This window comes from Astatotilapia calliptera, chromosome 18, assembly GCF_964374335.1.
Source record: "Astatotilapia calliptera chromosome 18, fAstCal68.1, whole genome shotgun sequence".
Classification (NCBI taxonomy): Eukaryota; Metazoa; Chordata; class Actinopteri; order Cichliformes; family Cichlidae; genus Astatotilapia; species Astatotilapia calliptera.
The window spans coordinates 22,140,804-22,159,467 of NC_137439.1; the positions used below are offsets into that span (position 1 = coordinate 22,140,804).

The 18,664-nt window shown below is 39.6% G+C and overlaps 2 protein-coding genes across 4 annotated transcripts; one reads left to right on the top strand and one right to left on the bottom strand.

Annotated features, from left to right (window-relative positions):
- Positions 1-89: 89 nt before the first annotated feature.
- LOC113010734 (EEIG family member 2-like) lies at positions 90-7,950 on the bottom strand. Of its 2 annotated transcripts, XR_013903447.1 has the most exons (12): positions 7,664-7,950; positions 5,863-5,983; positions 5,583-5,612; positions 5,025-5,141; positions 4,527-4,573; positions 3,113-3,216; positions 2,744-2,839; positions 2,441-2,648; positions 2,103-2,239; positions 1,540-1,603; positions 962-1,272; positions 90-660 (listed from the first exon to the last, which is right to left on the bottom strand). XR_013903447.1 is itself a non-coding variant. In XM_026149936.2 (11 exons), the coding sequence occupies exons 1-11, from the start codon at positions 7,807-7,809 to the stop codon at positions 1,230-1,232; spliced, it is 1,113 nt and encodes a 370-aa protein (XP_026005721.1). In that variant the 5' UTR covers positions 7,810-7,950; the 3' UTR covers positions 90-1,229. The 2 variants fall into 2 exon arrangements, 1 of the variants encoding a protein (XP_026005721.1); XM_026149936.2 differs by having other exon boundaries at positions 90-1,272.
- Positions 7,281-17,875, top strand: LOC113010733 (mitochondrial adenyl nucleotide antiporter SLC25A24-like). 2 transcript variants are annotated; one of them, XM_026149935.2, is made up of 11 exons: positions 7,281-7,437; positions 10,493-10,710; positions 10,979-11,105; positions 11,228-11,315; positions 11,470-11,581; positions 13,574-13,732; positions 13,821-13,973; positions 14,081-14,188; positions 14,298-14,465; positions 14,651-14,801; positions 16,618-17,875. In XM_026149935.2, exons 2-11 carry the CDS (start codon positions 10,534-10,536, stop codon positions 16,797-16,799), a joined length of 1,425 nt encoding a protein of 474 aa, XP_026005720.1. In that variant the 5' UTR covers positions 7,281-7,437; positions 10,493-10,533; the 3' UTR covers positions 16,800-17,875. The 2 variants fall into 2 exon arrangements, with proteins under 2 accessions (XP_026005720.1, XP_026005718.1); XM_026149933.2 differs by having other exon boundaries at positions 7,284-7,437; positions 10,320-10,710.
- Positions 17,876-18,664: the final 789 nt, after the last annotated feature.

The window sequence follows — 18,664 nt, forward strand, 5'->3', positions numbered from 1 at the left end:
TTTCATTTTTAATTATTTTGTTGAAATGTGGCTGTCTTTCACACTCTTCTGCACTAGGATTTAGAAATGAAGCACAAATACTAGATAGAAACTTTCCAGAATTAAAATTTTTATTTAAAAAAAAAAAAAGTTGACAATAAATGCAGGAAAATGTCAACAAACTGACTGAGTGTATATACAGTTAATCTCTATAAACTGATATGTGCATGTGATGATAACCAGCGGGTTGTCAGAATGACATACTGATACAGATGCTGTAAAAAGATGTATATTTGGCAGCAAAATATACATTAAGCATTGTACATCTTTAATTTGGTAAAACAAATTTGTGACTAAAAAAAAATATTACTAGTATTATTATGATTCTGATTAACTTAACATCCACACACAATTAACTGTATTAATGTCAATATTTTCAATGCTGTAACCCTTCATCACAACCAGATGAAGAAAGGTGTTCATTTGTATTGAGCATGAATTATTAAAATAAAATCTTACTATAACCACAATAAATAACCAACCAACCAACCAACTATAACCATTGTCAGTTTTATAATACTTAGATTTTACATAGGTAGAGGTGTGCAATTGTCTGGAATCTACATTTAGATAAAATCCTTTTCACAGATGTCAAAAGTTTACCTTTCTTGCAGAAAACACCTGTTAAAAAAATGAGAGAGAGGAAAAAAACCCTCTTTAACCCACAGTCATATGCCATATTTCTTCCACAACCCTCTTTTGTTTTTGCAGCTTAAATACCAAAAACAAAACAAACTCACTGACAGACATTTTGGCTTGTCACTTCATGTGAATTAAAAAAAAAAAAAAAAAAAAAATCACAGCTGTACCAAAGACTTCTAACGGACATGTGGAATTATTTTAAGCATTTTTTTTTAAATGAAAACCCCAGCATGAAAATGCCACTAAGTGGGGTAAGCAGAAGACTTACAGTATGTCTTACTTTTTCCAAAGAGGACAAGAAGATCAGTGCACCAATTATCTCAGTCTGCAAAACGTTTCAATAACGTGGCCTTCAGCTCCACTTCCTGAACACTAGGGGGCTGTCCTGGCTAAGCTGCACATCAGCTGGAGAGTGATTGCATAAGAGAAATTAGATCTCCCTTGGAATGAGATGGTGCAAGTTCTGATGGTAAAGCCACTGTTCAATCCTTTGGCCTCTGCATCAGAATAATACAGCACCCTTTGTGGGGACACGTGCTTTCCAAAGCCTAGCGCTTGATGACCACCTGCTCAAAGGCTCCAATTGCGACCCTGAAAGAGAATGCCGCAGTTTGTTACAGGACAGGAAAACACACACAATATAAGGATCGCCATCTGATCTGGCAGATCTGATTTTTATCATGAAAATGTGCCCCTTAAGTATAAAACATGAAGACCAGTTACACAGAGTATAAAGCAGATACACAGAGTCCTTATCAGAACCCTTATTTAGCCTTCTTCTAATTGCCCATATTTATAGTAAATGTTTGGTGTCTGGTGTCTTGCACCCCCAACCCATGGTTACATAATCAAACCCACCTCATGTGCTGGCTTCCCAAAGCTGTACTTCCTCCAGGACCAACAAACAAGCTGAGCCCCTCCTCTGCAGCAACACAAACACAAATACACATTAGAAATAAGAAAAATGAAAATCAGCTCCTATAGTCAGGGCTTAAAAAAATGCCCCACTTGTTTTAAGGTTAAATCAACCAATAAATGAGTTTTAGGCAAGCAAGATCTTTTCAGGAACAGAGGTAGGTAGTTTATACTTGAGGATGCATTTCCACACAAAAATGTGTGCAACATTTGTCTCAATAAACAGGGAGACTCATCCTTTCTTAATCTCAACACAACAAACAACTCTTCTCTCTCTAAGACTTTGTAACAGGGTAGCTATCCAGATGTGAGTTTAAACCACACCTCATGGAATTACTGTGATAAGTTATGCAATTCTTCATGAAAGATGAATCATCTTGGGCAAGATTGGTTTAAGGACTTGGATTAACCCCTAGAGACATTACACTGTTGCGACACCTCAAAGTAACTTGATCCCATCTGCAACATGGTGGGAAATGTTCCACACCAAGATCAGGAGTACACACCCTCTGCACTGGAGTCCAAGAATCCGTGGCTGAAATCCTGGCTCTGGAGGATTTTCTCAATTATATCATCTGCATCCACTCTGGTCGCATCGACTCTTTTCAGCTGATTCTCCACAGAGTTCTGCTTGACTGGGTGTCTAACAAGGGAAGAGAAACATGGGTCAGTATTGCAAATACAGGGTTCAAACACCAAGAAAAAAAATGTCATTTATAAATTAGGAAATACTATACATTGTCATCAGGTTAAATAGAGCATGGAAATAATGTAATAGTGGTCAAAAGACCACCATCTTATCAATAGCATACTATTCCAAGGTCAGAGTAACTGTCTGTATCACCTTTGAGCCTTTAAATGTATTGCAGGGCTGTCAAACGTATGATGATAAGTTGCTGGGACTGGGGGAGTAGTCTTATTCTCCTTCTCTCCTCTCTCCACCTGCTGATCACTGTGTTCAAGGATGCTGCCGATGCCCGTAGAGGCAGAACCTCCTGACCCGCTCCGCCGATGGCTCAGATCTGTTAAACTGGAGTTGTTTGAGCTGTAACCTACAGCATGTGAGGGGGAAAAACCCATATAGTAAATAAATATGAGAACATTTCCAATGATTAAAGTGAATAAATGTGTGTCACAGTATTTCTACCTGAAATTTTTGACAGCTGACTTGCATAGCTGGGTGTTCGAGAGTGACCAAACGTTACCAGCTCCTCTGGCACTGATACAGACTTTCCTGGAGTCCCTGTTAAAAAAAAAGTGATGTATTCAGTAAATTATAATAAATTGCAGTAAATTAAATAGAAATCAGACATTTTTTATAGCTTTGCTATCATAATTGACAAAACATGATAAAACATGATAAAACGTAAATGCAGCTACTGCTATCCAGTGTCATGATTAAGGAATATTGATTTCATATTCGACCCCATTACAGTCTCCCAAAAAATATCTGTGTTTCTGTAAGAAACTGACCAGTAATATTAAAGGGTATTTGCCATAAGCTACATATACGTACCAGAGACTGAGTGTGATATGTGCATGTCTCCTCCTTTCCTCCCCTCAAGTAGACCCTCTGCATTTGCCTGTGGGATCCCCAGAGTCATGGCTGTAGATGGGGGACTAAAGGGAACACAGGTTTTGGTTAACTTCATTAAAACTTATGTAAACAAAGCTTCCCTACATCAGACCTTTTGGTTTATTGTGGCATGGAAACCACAGCTGGTTACTGAATTGATAATTCACGACTAGGTGAGCTTGCCGGGTTGCTCACTGATTCAACTGTGACACCTTTTGCTACAGCTGGAACAGCTGTCGCTGGTGTTGTGCTATCATAGACACCTACTATAGCTGGAAATAACACATAAGTGGTTTCTGAATACTTTTGGGTAAGCGTTTCTATGCAAGTGTGTCTGTGGTGGGCAGATATTCTGCCACAACTGTATAAAGTGCATGTTTTACGTATGTAGATGACATTAAAATGAAGGGCAAATTCAAAAACACATGCAGCCAGAAAGCATGTTGGCTTCACAGCTGGTGTGTCCCTACTGGAATCAGCTGGTGCTTTTACTGCCAAGTCAAAATATCAACCATCCATGTAAACACACTTTCTGTGTAGCTTTGACGATAATATTCAAACACATTTACTCATAAACAACTGGCTGTTTGATCACACTGGTTAGTATTAGTTATAAGCAAGTTATGAGCAACCTCTAGTTTGACAAACAACAAAAGGCACAGTAACGTGAGTTCTACAAAGTGTGAAAAAAAGAGCATCCTTTCTCCTCCGCTTTGTAAATCCTACACACACACACACACACACACACAATGAGTAACACTCTGTGGGTGGGTGACTAAGCTCTAGACATCTCCAGGGCAACAGCTTGTGTGTTATTACACTAAGCATGAGCTGAAACAGGAAAGAAATATCAAGAAAGGCAGCTTAATGTTTGCACATGGTACAGTCTTTGCCAGGAGTGCGACGTTACATCACATCATTTGCGACAAACCTGTTCTACATAAAGCTTCTGATCACATATCAGCCATTGGTCACTCTTAAGGTTGGGCAGCTCAATGTTTTGGGTGAGGCATCATTAGCTCTCAGATAAGACAACAATAAGGCCTTACCTACAAAGTACTTTGCCATTACTTCTCTGGATCTCATTACTGATAACATGTGTAAGGGTGTCACTTTAGGACAGACAGGAAGTCAAGAAAGCACTTCCTCTGAGGTTAGAAGCAGACGTTTATACCTCAGGAGCAGACTTTCGTTGCAACCACAAATGTAAAGCTTTGCAGTTAGGCATGCAAACCAAATTGAGTATTTATCAAAATTAAATAAATAAATAAATATATATATATATTAAAAAAAAGATAATTTAAGAATTTCTTAGTTGCACGTGTGAGATGTTAGGTTGAAGAAGCACTCTTACGTTTTAAAACAGGGATCTCCAGACATAAGCTGTGTGGTGATGACAACCTGTGACAGAGACAAGAGCAACAGGATTGGCAGCTTTAGAAAGGAATACAAAGGCATACAGCTTTCTGCTTTCTAGTTTGGTTTCACACGGTATCTTTTAAGTGTGGTTAATATAATAAGATTTTCTTATTTTGCCCCTGGAGGAACACATATATTTTAACCTCATTCCCACAGTGCAGGTAGTTTACAAGTCACAAGCTCAGACATGTCTTGTCTCAGCTTTCAGGGCGCTCACTTTTTCCCCAATGTATGTCACACATTCAGCTTCCTCACATATATATGTGTTCTTGTCTATTGAGAAATTCACTTAGTTTTCTTAATGTGAACAGACAAACAAGAGTGAACTACTGAACTGTGACAACACATGACCAGTGTGATAGATACTCTTAAGGTCCCTTTCCATCTTATTTATTGTTGTTTTAAAGCTGTGTGTCTTGCATCATTGTCATACCTTGAGAATTGAGTTATCTTGTCTGGTGTTCTTTGTGTCATATCCCTCCAGGAGACAGCGTCGTACTGTGCTGCCAGACCCAGCAAACTCAGACAGGTTCAAGTCAGCAAAGCCCAGCTGTGCAGAGTGAAAAGTGACAACTCAACAAGTTTGAACTGATTAGAAGTCAGCTGACATACCTTAAATATAGATTTATTTATTTTATTTTTTACAAAGGATCACGAGATTTAAGTCCTACAAACACAGAAATTCAATGCAGGTCTAGTTATGGGAAACAATGTAACCTGCATGAGTTGGGATCTTGGAAACTTGAGAAATAAGATTGCTTAATTCTTTAACTCCTCATTGGAGTTATTGGTTAACATGTCAGTCTTTTTTTCCCCCCAATCAGTGACCAAAGCCAGAAACTGCAAGCTATTAAGAAAAAAAAAAAATTCTCAGGGCATCTGAAGGACGCCTCGTTATCATCGTTATCTTAGAAAGGTTTGATAAGACTTGTTATTAAGCAGATTTCTTTCCACCACAACAATTCTACACACTTTAGAAGAAAAGTGTTACCTTTGCGTATGTTTTTCCACCCTTCAATTCCTGAAATGACAAAAAAGTGATATCACATCATTTGCCTGTTTATTTACTATTCCTTGCCTCTATAAGTTTTTGCAGGACAACTAAAGTCCGTGAACAACAATGAACTGCTGTGTTGAAGTTACAACAGTTCTTCTAACCTTATGTAAATAGACACTCAAGTCTCTGTTCACTGCATGAACTATGGCTATGGAACAACTCACACTGTGCATTCTAAATTGTGTCAGCAAAACAGAAACAAAGGGTTTTGTACCTTGCGCACCGACACACGGCACACACAGGGGTCTAGCACACCCGTCCCAGCGTTGGCACTCATCTTACACATGAAAGAGAATTTCTTCTTCCAGCGCACACAGTTGGCTTGGACGGGCTCCCTGTAAGACAAGTGGATTTAATCACTAGTGGACATACAGATATATCACAGTATCTTAATAGCTTCCAAATGTGTGGAGAAGAAAGGATTAGCACTTATTCAAGCAGTAAACAAGCTCCTTTTATGCTTCCGCAATTCTCAAACTGGTGTGCTGCATATAAAGTTTATAGTTATTGCTAATTTCCAACCCTTGTCCTTCGTTGTCTATCAGATGATGTCTTGAGATAACTCATCCTCAGCAAATATTTAACTGCAATAGTCTGATATTGAGTAACAAACATGCGTATCAATTTAGCACATTCTTTTATGTTAGGAAATGTCACAGTTTTATTTTTGTATGCAGGTTTTCAAGAAGTATAATGAGATGCTTCTAAATAGTTTTTATACTGTCCTTCTAAAAGCAGCTCTCAAAACCACAAAAGTAGCCAGGTAGTTTTTTGGGCAGTAGAATAAAACAGAACACATCTTTATTGTTGTTCCACATGTGCAATGAAACTGAATGCAATCCTATCATTGCAGACTCTCTATCTATCTATCTATCTATCTATCTATCTATCTATCTATCTATCTATCTATCTATCTTCCAAAAAGGAAAGTTATGGTTTGGACAAGTTATTATCGAGCAATTACATCTACAATCACTGAGACACAAAAGCTCCATGCACAGGATCACCAGTCAAAACCTGAAAAATCAGCCAAATAAATAAATGATAGCTAAAACTTTTACAAACTTTGGGAACAAAGTTGTTTTATTGTTGTTGTTTTTTTAAGGTATGTATGGGTGGGTGGACGGACGGACGGACGGACAGACAGACAGACAGAGTGTTTGCAGGTTATTTGCAAAGGAAGCAGGAAATAAAAAGCAGTGGTTGAGGCAGGATAAACTTAAGAATACCGTGTTTACACAATAGTTTAGGGAGAGTTACCATAGCAAAGTAATGAGGGCCAGCGCTTCCGACTCCGTTTTTCCAGAGTGACTCATTAAAGTAACGTACAGTAAAAAACAGCGTCCCAGGAGACTATGACCTAGCATGCGCCTTTGAATTGAAAAAACAACAATCTGTTCTGGGGCTTCTCACTGCCATAAATTAGGGACACGTGATTACTGTAGATTTGTATTTTTTTTTTAATCATTAGAAAAACAATGAATGAAAGTATAACTTTAAATATTTGTTTCAACCAGAGTCAGTGTTATATTAAACAAACAAACACCCCAATGTTAACCATTATTGTTAATATCCCAACCGGTGGTCTCACTGTTCCACTACACAATTAACAGCAGTTGTTGCTTAGCAATTGCTTAGATAAACTTTACAAATATGGGTTAGATTTTTAAAAAAGTATCTGTCTCTTGAAACGACGAACGAGAGTCTCTGTGTTCGTTTTAATGCGTTAAATCACTCTGCTGGTCATTTCTGTTGCCTCCTTACATACAGGTCTTCAACTGTCGTTGAGGTAAGTTTAAGTTGTTTAAGTTAGCGAACAGCTGGTGTTGAGTTAGCTAAACGTCAGCTACGAATACAGCGGAATGCTGTAGGCACCGAAGAAGCAACCACGACGCAATAAATGCAAACAGATGTCAAAAATAAGCTGAATTTGGGCCTGACTGATGAAAGTCTTCCCAAACAACTAGTGACCTGTTGCTATAAATAGCTAAATTAAATTATAAGAAAAATCTTACCGGGAGGACTCTTCAGCAAAACCTCCATCCAGTAGTCTGACTTTACAAAATAAAACTCCGTTGACAATGGGAACCGACGACAATTCCTCCAAGTCGAAGTCCACCTTAAATTTAAATCTCTTTTTCTTCATAAGAATAAACGACATGATGTGAGACTGTGCAGCGCAAGTATCCGGGTGAAACTGTGGAGGTGGTAGACAGCCGAACACTTTCTCCGAGCTGTCTCTGCTGCTCACTCAGCTGTCGCTGCTCTGCAGACACGACTCAAAGTTCAAATCTCTTCCTTCCCACCCACTGAAACACAATATTAATGACGCCAGGGAAATTCCGCGGTGTGATTGGACAGCTAGGTTAAAGGGAAAAAAAAGAAATGCCGACAGCCCGAATTTAACGTGTGTAGGTGGGTATTGGTACAGTTGTTACAGTGTGGCTGAAACTCACTGGGGCAACACCAGCAACACCTCTTGTGGGGGGTCAGCACTGACCATAAAAGACAAAACAGAAGGTGGCATGTGACAAAAGGAGGAAATGCAAAACAAGATGGTTTAAAGTTGAGTTGTCCGCAGTTAGCACTATTAAAATGTAAACGTTGTTAATAAATGCATGGAACAATGTCATCTCAGACTGTATACGGTTTAACCTGACCTGACCTTTATCTTATCTTATCTTTCTATCAGTAGTGAGCAAAGTGATCATTACAGAAGTAATTGCTAGCTGAGGACAAAAATAATAATAAAAAATGATAACATTTACTTTCACAAAAAAGGTTTGGAAAACCTGAATAAAGTTATGCGAAAAGGTTTTTACAGATGTGGTGCTGTTCATTATGGCTATACATCCCCAATTTGTTCTCATCTGTCCAAAGGATATTAGTCCAGATATCGCGTGGTTTGCTCTGAGGCAGTTTTGCAAACCTAAACTGTGGTGTGATGTTCTTCTTATTTCTTTAAGCATCACATGTTGTGGCTTTGGGCTGAATTTGCTTGGGCATCCACTCCTGGGAAGACTGAACGCTTCAAATCAGCAAACTGCCAAAATCCCTGCTTTTAAAGAGGTGCTCATACTTCCTGATCAATTAATAAACCTGGTTGTTACTTAATCGCTTAATTACCCTGAAATAAGGAAGGATTTGCTTTGTTTTTAGCATGACTACATGCAGTCCGGTGAAATCTTTGTTTTTCACATGACTTTACATTCTATAATAAAATCAGCTAAATAAAGTAGACTACCTTAACAAGATAAAATAGAACAACGTGCAAACAGGATGTGATATGAGAGATGAAAGAATTATCTTAATAAAATTTAAATTGAATGCGTTCAGTTGCTTTACTGAAAAATAAAAATATATAAAAACAACACATGGGAAAAGTACCAGATAGCACATTATGGCTGTGAGCAGCTTTAATCTTCTAGCTTATGGTGGAGATGTTTGAATCTACTAAAAGACTGATGGATAAAAGTTTTTTTTCTTTATCTAAAACATAGCCTCATTTGTCAGTAATGTAGACGTGCGGACACTTTTGGGTGTCATCCATGGGAATGGCAGGAAGTATCCAACTTGTGGTTAGACGTGACTTTTATACCGTTCACAAAATAAACCAGAAGTCGCTCAAATTTAAGCAATCCTGAGCTGATGCATAACCAGTCAACAGGCTGAAACAGCAGTTATCAGCACATATAGTATAGGCTACTCTACACTCGTAAAAATAAAGGTGTCAACTGGAACCAAAAGTGGTTCTTTAGACTGATACCATAGAAGAACCTTTTTAATGCCACAAAGAACCTTTCAAGCAATAGTTCTTTGAAGAACCATTTCTTTCAGTAGTTCACTGAAGAACCTTTAAAGGTGCCCCAAAGAACCATTAAGAAATGGTTTAAATGGTTTCTCAAAGAACCTTTTTTAAAATGGTTCTTTGAAGAACATTTAAAAACTATCATTTTTCTGAGAATGTGCACCTTTCAGAGACATTATAGTTTTGCCTTTTTATTTACTTTTTAAAATGCTTTGGTTTTCAGTCCAATTTACTTTCAGTTATTTTCCAAAGTGGATTTGATTGTTCATATTTAAGCTTAGTTTGCCTGTCTTTTTGTTTGCTATAGTACAGAAACATTTATCAAGGGTACGATTTAAAAGTGTAGAACAAATATTACAACACAAAGGCTGTCGTGTCAGGGACTGCTTGATTGTTCAGTTCGTTTTTGCTTTTTTTTTTATAAAGTTGGTGGTTTCTTTTGTTTTTGTTTTGTTTTGTTTTTTTGTTTTTTGTTTTTTTTTGGGGGGGGGGGGGTAATTCAAGTTGACTGAAATCTGGTTTAGTTACCTATAATAACCTCAGTGTGTTATGCATACAGTTTAGTATTACCCCGTTGCTGTTTCTGTGCAGTGAAACGTCGCCCTCTGCTGGAGAGGAGCGGTGCTGCGCTGTACTCACACGTCCTGTTACATGAAAAGATTAAATGTCCTCTGTTATGCACTCTCACATGTCACATGGGCAAACGATGATTAACTTCGGTTTTAAAATCATAAGCCGGATTATGCATATGGTCCCTCCGTGAGTTTTTTTTTTTTCTCCACCGCTTTCATATGCTGCCATGTTTCCCGCTTTTCCGTAAAAAACTCTGTGTAGTTACGTAGCCTATACTGCTCCGCCCACAGATCACTGCAGTTCCCCCGAAACGCTCCGGAGCGCACCTTTGCATAGGGCAGGCTGCAGAATAACCCGAGTAAAAGCCCGATTTGTCACTGCCTACGACGAGTTCGCATGTGGATTTTGCATTGGATTTATGGGTGATTTTCAGTATGGCTTGCTAATTTGACTCCGACTGCAGGACGGCTCAGGTCTGGACCCAGTTTGCACATTAGCTCTACAATGTATCAGACGTTACGGACGTTACTGTCAAATGCCCGGTGCTGGGATACCGACAGTGAGAGGTCGTACCAGGACCTGTTTGAAAGGCTCGATACCAACAAAGATGGGAAGGTGGATGTTGCTGAATTACGAGAGGGCCTCAAGGCAATGGGCATATTCCGCCAGGGTGCTGCACAGGTAAATATCAGTCTGCTGAGGGAGAGGACTCACACAGAGATATGAGTTTCAAGTCCTGGCCTGCTCGTTTTGCATGCATTTCCGTAGTAATGTGACACTTAACAGCCTGTGTGTGTGTGTGTGTGTGTGTGTGTGTGTGTGTGTGTGTGTGTGTGTGTGTGTGTGTGTGTGTGTGTGTGTGTGTGTGTGTGTGTGTGTTTTAGAGACAGAGAGTGAGACACTGTGAATATAAATGAAGAGACACTTACACTATATCTCTACCTTACAGAAAATAGTGTCATCTGGTGACCAAAATAAAGACGGGTGCCTGGACTTCAACGAGTTTACCAAGTATCTGAAGGAGCACGAGAAGAAGCTGTGGCTGACGTTTAAGAGCCTGGACAAAAATGATGATGGTAGGGAGAGGAGGGAGGTTGCAAGAAATAAATGAACGCTCTGCTTTAGTCACATGGCTTTCCAGTGAATGTTTACACAGTCACATACTGCAGCTTGTTTCACTGGAGTGTTTATGTGTCAGGGCGCATCGATTCCTCAGAGATCCAGCAGTCTCTTGCAGAGCTGGGCATAGGTGTCAGCGGAGAGGATGCCCTAAAAATCTTACAGAGGTTTGACCTCCACTTTTTACGCACTGTGACATGTGTCTGGTTACAATGTGTCTGAAGAATAAAATTTAAGATTATGTGAAGTATATGTGATCGGATAGTGTACTTCCATACAATAATCATACATTTCATAGGATAAAAACTTGTGTTTCCTCAGTATGGATATAGATGGAACCATGATGGTTGACTGGAACGAGTGGAGGGAACACTTCCTGTTATGCCCTGCTCACAACCTGGAAGAGATTATACGCTACTGGAAACACTCCTCAGTATGTATCATATAAAATCACTCACATATACTGTCTGTATCACAGACAAGTGCTTTTAGTGGACGTACACACACAGAGGCAGTTGCTGTGAAGCGAATCACATGCTGTGTAGTCCTCTCGTGCTAGCTTTATAGATTTCCTCTGCAGTTCACACAAGGCAGCAGCTTTGGAAGTGGTGACCTGGGCAAGATAATTAGGTCATAGCAGCACACTCTCCCCCCCCCCCCCCCCCAGCTCACTCCTCCACCTCTTGCTAGTGCTAAGAAAGACATCTTTGATTGCTCTAGTACTTGTTCAGCGCAAGATTTTAGCCACGAGCCAAACAGTGCCTGTCCTTCACAGAGCTTGTATCTGAATTTTCAGAAGTCTTTTTCAGGCAGAACTGCATTGTCATACAGGAAACGTGCCCTACAGATGACCGCAGCAAGTCCAAGAACCTTTGCCTTTCCCCTTAGCTTTGCATTAGACTGCCAGTAGAGTGTGTTTTTAACTAATGATGTGTTCCATTTATCTCAGAAGTCAGATATCAGAGCTGGGTGTCTCTACCGAACTGAGCGTGCTCCAGTATTAAAGTAGGAAAAGAGGGAAAACAGGATTTGTTGTGCTTCTTAGCAAGGTAGAGCCATGTATCCATCACTGGCAATACTTATAAACCGTGCTGCAGGACATTCATGGATGGAGTCTGGTCAGTGCTCTGTGAGTGGCTCATTTAGGGAGCTATACAACATTGATAGTACAGGTTAGAAGTTGTACAGCTTTACTGTGTTTTCGTATACTGCTGCCATGTTGGATTGTTAATTCAGGTTTGGTGGGGCTGCACTGACATCTTGAGTTGTAAGTCCAACTTGAGGCGGCGTTACAGTTGAAAATTCCCACTTGGCACTCTAAGTTTGACTTTCAGCTTCAAATAGAGCTCACAGTAGTGCTTTAAGCTTTGGGGAAAACGCTGCATATACTAGATAAGGGTTTATTCAGCTCGGTAGTTATTCTAGTGAAAGGACAAGGAGCTCAAATCATTCTTTGGCTCAAAGGGTTTCAGCTTTTCCTCACTGCATATCCTTTTTTACAACCCTTTTAAATGATTTACACATCTAAAATAGTGGTGGTTGTTGTTTTTTTTATAATGTTTTCATCTTTTGGCTGACAGCTCGTGTTGAAGATTTTGTAAATGTTGCCTTCTGGTTACAATATAACTGCTTCTGCATCACTGACCTCAAAAAGGAGAAGTTGTTGTTTTTGACCTTGTACATTTGAAACCACACAAAGAAACCCTTAAGTGGCACAACCCTTCAGTGAAAGAGTCATTATCAAAGGCAAAGAAATTCACCTATAAGGCATTTTATAATGTGTATTACACATAAAGAGAAATACTAATAAGAGTCTGTGTTTGTATCTACAGTATTATCCCGTCTGCTCACAGACATGCAGTCAGAAGAAAAATAAGGGTTTCACAGGACTCTATGCAGTCTTGTGAAAACAATGTCATTGGACAGATGAGACCAAGCTGGAGATGTTTGGCCATAATGCACATCAATATATTTAAAGCTGTGAAAACCAAACTCAGCATATCAGCACAAACGCCTCATAACAGCTGCCAGCACAGAGGAGGAAGTACCATGCAGCCACTGAGTACGAACCCCTCTGTATAATTAAGTATTCTAGAGTCAAATATGAGGCCATCTGTCTTGCAGAATGAACAGAATGGCTGAAAAAGAAAAGAATCAAGGTTTCAACCTGAAATCCTGGGGTGGGACCTTAAGAGAGCTGTGCCTGCAAACCTCAATGAAGTGAAGCAATGTTTTAAATAAGAATTCATCCACATTGACGCAAAAGACTGATAAAAATGATCATACTTAACGTTATTGTTGCTAAAAATGGTTCTGGACTGCTTAGAGTCCTGTGAGAGCTTTCTTTTTCCCATGACTGTAAATCAGATGTGCCAGGGTTCATGAATTTGGTCTCGCTGAGTAAATCTGCTTATGTAATCACTAGGTTCTGGACATAGGTGACAGTCTTGCAATCCCAGATGAATTCACAGAGGAAGAGAAGAGCACAGGTGGCTGGTGGAAGCAGCTTGTTGCAGGTGCTGTGGCAGGGGCTGTTTCTCGTACCGGTACTGCCCCACTGGACCGAGTGAAAGTCTTCATGCAGGTGACAAATATGACAGAAGTGGAACAAATAGATGGATAAATAGATGTCTGTGACCGTGTTTTACTTAAAGCATATATTTGCACTGCAGGTTCATTCTTCAAAGGCCAACCGGATAAGTCTGCTAGGGGGCTTTAAGCAAATGATTGCAGAAGGAGGTGTGACTTCACTGTGGAGGGGAAATGGAATAAATGTTTTAAAGATTGCACCCGAGACGGCGATTAAGTTCATGGCTTATGAACAAGTAAGGAACCATACCGCTGAAATGTGAATTTTTTTTTTTAAATACTTCTGTTTGCAGCTATTAAATGTAGTAACAAATATTGTGGCTTTTTACGTTTTCTGCTACAGTATAAGAGGTTGTTATCATCAGAAGGAGCGAAGATTGAGACCCACCAGAGGTTTCTGGCTGGCTCTCTGGCTGGGGCCACAGCACAGACAACAATCTACCCAATGGAGGTAACAAGATCTGTGATGCTGCCTCACTGGATGTGGTAACACCTCCTCTCCACGCAAACCAACCGAATCTGACCTCTTTTGTATTTTTTATGCATTGCTTCTCTCTTAGGTATTAAAGACGCGGTTGACGCTTAGGAAAACTGGCCAGTATGCAGGAATGTTTGATTGTGCCAAGAAGATCCTGAGGAAGGAGGGCGTCAAAGCTTTCTACAAGGGCTACGTACCAAACTCACTGGGCATCCTTCCCTACGCTGGGATAGACCTGGCTGTTTATGAGGTATGCTGGCTTTGTGACGCATGGATATTTCACCATGGATTGCACTTCAGTTAATTAGATCATTTATATGCGCACTAAACCAATCCATCGTGCAGAGTTGCATTAAATTAAATGAGAGAAAGTTTTGTGTTATGCTGATTTTGCACATTAGCTGAATTCTCATTTCTCTTATCATAACTCTCTAGACTCTAAAGAACACTTGGTTGGCACATTACGCCACTGAGTCAGCCAACCCTGGAGTGCTGGTGTTGCTGGGCTGTGGAACCATCTCTAGTACCTGTGGCCAGCTGGCAAGCTATCCACTCGCACTTGTGCGCACTCGGATGCAAGCACAAGGTAAACACAGCCTGATATTTGAAAATAGTAATGACATAACTAGGTAGCCCCTTCGTAGCATAATAATAGCACAATATTTTTCAAGGTGGGCGGGTTGCATTTGATGGTGTAAAGGTTCTGTAAAAGTGATCCATGTTTTCTGTAAATATATACTTGTGTTACAGCCCACGTAATGTAAAGGGGCTCCATCTGAAAAAGGGCATTCCTCTTTAATGTTGTTCACTTTGAGATGAAAGTTGTTTTTTGAGTGTAACATTTAGACAGGGTCATGGTCTCACAAACTGACAAATCAGTGCTATATGAGTAAAGAAACGAATAGACAAAAATGTTGGCTGTTATTGGCCATTTTATTAGTTACATGTTGCTGTTATCAGGTTGGATTCTTCTTGGTATAGATTCAGCAAGGTGCTGGAAACATTCCCCAGAGACAATCCTTGGTTCATACTGGCATCCACAATGTGACTCTCCTCTTAGATTGAAATCTGGTGATTGTGGAGGCCATCTGAGGAACAGTGAACTCATTGTCATGTTCAAAATCTCAGTTTGAGATGGTTTGAGTTTTGTGATATGAGGTTTTATCCTGTTGGAATTAACCATCAGAAGATGGTACACTGTGGTCATAGAGGGATGGGCGTGATTAGCAACAATACTAAGGTAGGCTGCTGTGCTTGAACAATGCTCAGTTGGTACTAAGTAAGGTGCCAAATTGGTACTTTTGAAACGGTGCCGGTGCTCAAACCGGTGCTTAAGAATGGAGAACACAAACTTTGTCCAAAAACCTCTTACGTTTTTATTTTCAGCAGTCTCTTTTTTTCTGCAAAATGATAAGCACCGTCCAGCCCCATGCACGGGGCGATCCGCACTAACTCGCTAATGGAGATTTACCACATCCGCAGTAGATGTGCTCAGTGAAAGGTCTCGCAGCAAGCTATCAAATACGGTGCATTTCTCGGCTTTTAAAAAAACGCTATGCGTCACCAGGTGTTTCATTAGATTCGAGGTGTTACGTCCTTTGACAGTATCACAGTATCACCTTAAAGCACTTGTTGCAGGCTGCTGAGTTTGCATCTTTTGCTGTGAAGTACAGTCAGACTTTTGACCGCTTCGCCTTGGGCATTTTTAATCTGTAGCTCTGCTCTAAAAGAACGTACGTACCTGGGCCCGCCTACTATCCTTGGAAAGGTAAAATGATTGGCTGGAATCCAAAGTGTATGACATCTCAGGAAGAAAAAAAGCACCGAAATGTGCGCTGCTTTTCGGTCTGGTTACTACCGTTTATGTCAGAACCGGTGCCATAATGGCACAGGGTATCGGTACCCATCCCTAGTACTAAGGGACCCCACATGTGCTAAAAAAAAAAAGTATTTCTTCCACCATTACACTGCCAGCAGCCTGCACTGTTTGATACAAGACAGGATGGATCCATGCTTACATGTTATCTAACATCAACAAGGCATTTTCACCAAGAGAACTGGCACTCGTTGGATGTTTTCTCTTTCTAACTATTCTCTATAAACCCTAGAGACGACTGTGTGGGAAAATCCCAGCAGATCAATAGTTTCTGAAATGGTCAGACCAGCCTGTCTGACAAAAACAACCAGCCACAATCAAAGTCACTTAAACGATTCTCAGTTTGAACTTTAGCAGGTCGTCCTGACCATGGCTACATGTCTAAATATGTTGAGTTGCTGTTATGTGACTGGCTAATTACATATTTGCATTAAGTCAGTTGGGCAGATGTACCTAACAAAGTGGCCAGTGAGTTTATTTTTTGCTTTTTAATTGGTTCTCTAACATAGCTAATATTTCTTTGCAGCATCTCTGGAACCATCAAACCAGCCTTCTATGAGTTCTCTGATGAAGAAGATTGTAGCCAAAGATGGTGTTTTTGGACTCTACCGGGGCATCCTGCCGAACTTCATGAAAGTCATTCCTGCAGTCAGCATTAGCTACGTGGTTTATGAGTATATGAAGAGTGGCTTAGGGATCTCCAAATGATACTGCAAAATAAGGTTTACTTAATATGTCAGACTTGAAAATGCCTGAAATAATTCCAAAAAGACAGACGGCAATCAAGCATACAGTGCATGTTTTAAGAGCCGTCTGCCAGTAGTTAAAGCATTAATAATTTGTGGTATGCATGCTCAAATGTTTTTTTTCTTACTGTAAAACATACCATTCTTCCTCCATTTACTTGCGTTATTTACACACAAAAAGACAGTTCTGGAAAAACACTAAAACGTGTTAAGTATAATGGCTCATTTCATTTATGCCACGGATATTCCTTTAAACTGTGATGAAACAAATACGCGACATAGCGTTGTGCGTTTCCTTTGTTTGAAAAATGACGCTATGTCAGCTGAACCTTTCACATGTCTATGCACTGTATACATGATTTTGTAAACACCTGCCCTAAGTGACAGCGGTTCCAAACAAACTGTTCTCCAATCAGCAGCTGTCCACTAAAAATAGCTGGCTTGGACAAACGAATACTTGTTAACACTGGAACAGTGTGTGAATGAAGACACACATCTTGTGCAATGTGAAAACCACCGATCTCTCTGTTTGATAACGATTTAAATGTGCCTTATGTGTGTGTAAATCTGATGATAACATCAGAAGACGTGTTTTATAACTATACAAATTACTGTATATATGTTTCCAGTTATGCTTATTTATGGGATTTAACGATGAAAAATACTTGCAAGAAGCATATGTTTGTCATGTTTCAATCCTCATTTCAACCTAGTACATACGCACAACACATTCCTGCTACAGTTAACATTCATTCATTTGTTTCATACTCTTTCACACAGCCAAGTGGATGGAGTTTAGATGTAGCATGCATGATAACAATCTTCTGTGTTTAGTTTATGTGACATTTTCTGAGCTTGAAACTAGTCTTGATTTATTAGCTGTTGAAACTTGGTCCTTCCAGGGAGGCTTGAATGCTGATATTGCCTCCTCAGTAATGTAAGGATCACTGATTGGAAACTCGGTCTGATGTGTTGAAATCTTTGCCAAGTGGTCAATAAAGACAAAAACTGTGGATTTGTTTCCACACAGAACATAAACTTTGTGTTGGTGTCAGTAAGGAACTTCCATCCGGTTAGCATCTATGATGAAGGAGATGAAACAGAAATACAAAAACTGAGAATATTTTTGCATCAGCTTTGTATTTTTGATTGAAATTTCTGGGTGCATTTTTTTTCCATAACAAATTAAATCCTCCAAAATTAGGAGGGAAGGGAAAATGTGTACAGTTGAATTTTGGATTCTTGCTAAACAGCTAAACAATTCTTTCTAAACAATTGCAGGTCCAGAAATCTTGTTCCTTGAACAACTTGTTTGGATGTGTCATCCATTTGCCAAAGTTTAGAAGAAGACCCAAATTGTCACTGTCAGATGAGAGGAAAATGGTTAGGATGTTCAGGAACCATCAAGGCTCAATCCTGCCACGAACTTAAAACTCCTGGAACACAGTCAGAACACAGTCATGTCCACACTGAAGTGAGTTTACATCACCAAGGACTGAGAGAAGCCCCTGCTCCATAATCCGTATCTTCAAGCTCAAATGAAACTGCCCACATAGACAAGTTAAATACCCCAGGATTTTTGGAAGCTGGGGCCTCAGGGGGTATAGACATACTATACAAACCGCATTTTTAATTAAACGTTTGATAGTAGGCATCATAAATAATAATAATAAAAGTAATAATAATAATAAAACAATTTTTAAAAATTCCTTTGAAAAGATTGGACTGAAAATAAGTGAAAAAGCAGTCAATGTCAAAAACATAAAACTGACAGATCTTCAGAAATCCTGGAGAACTGCTGCTGAAGAACACTAAAAAATTTACAGT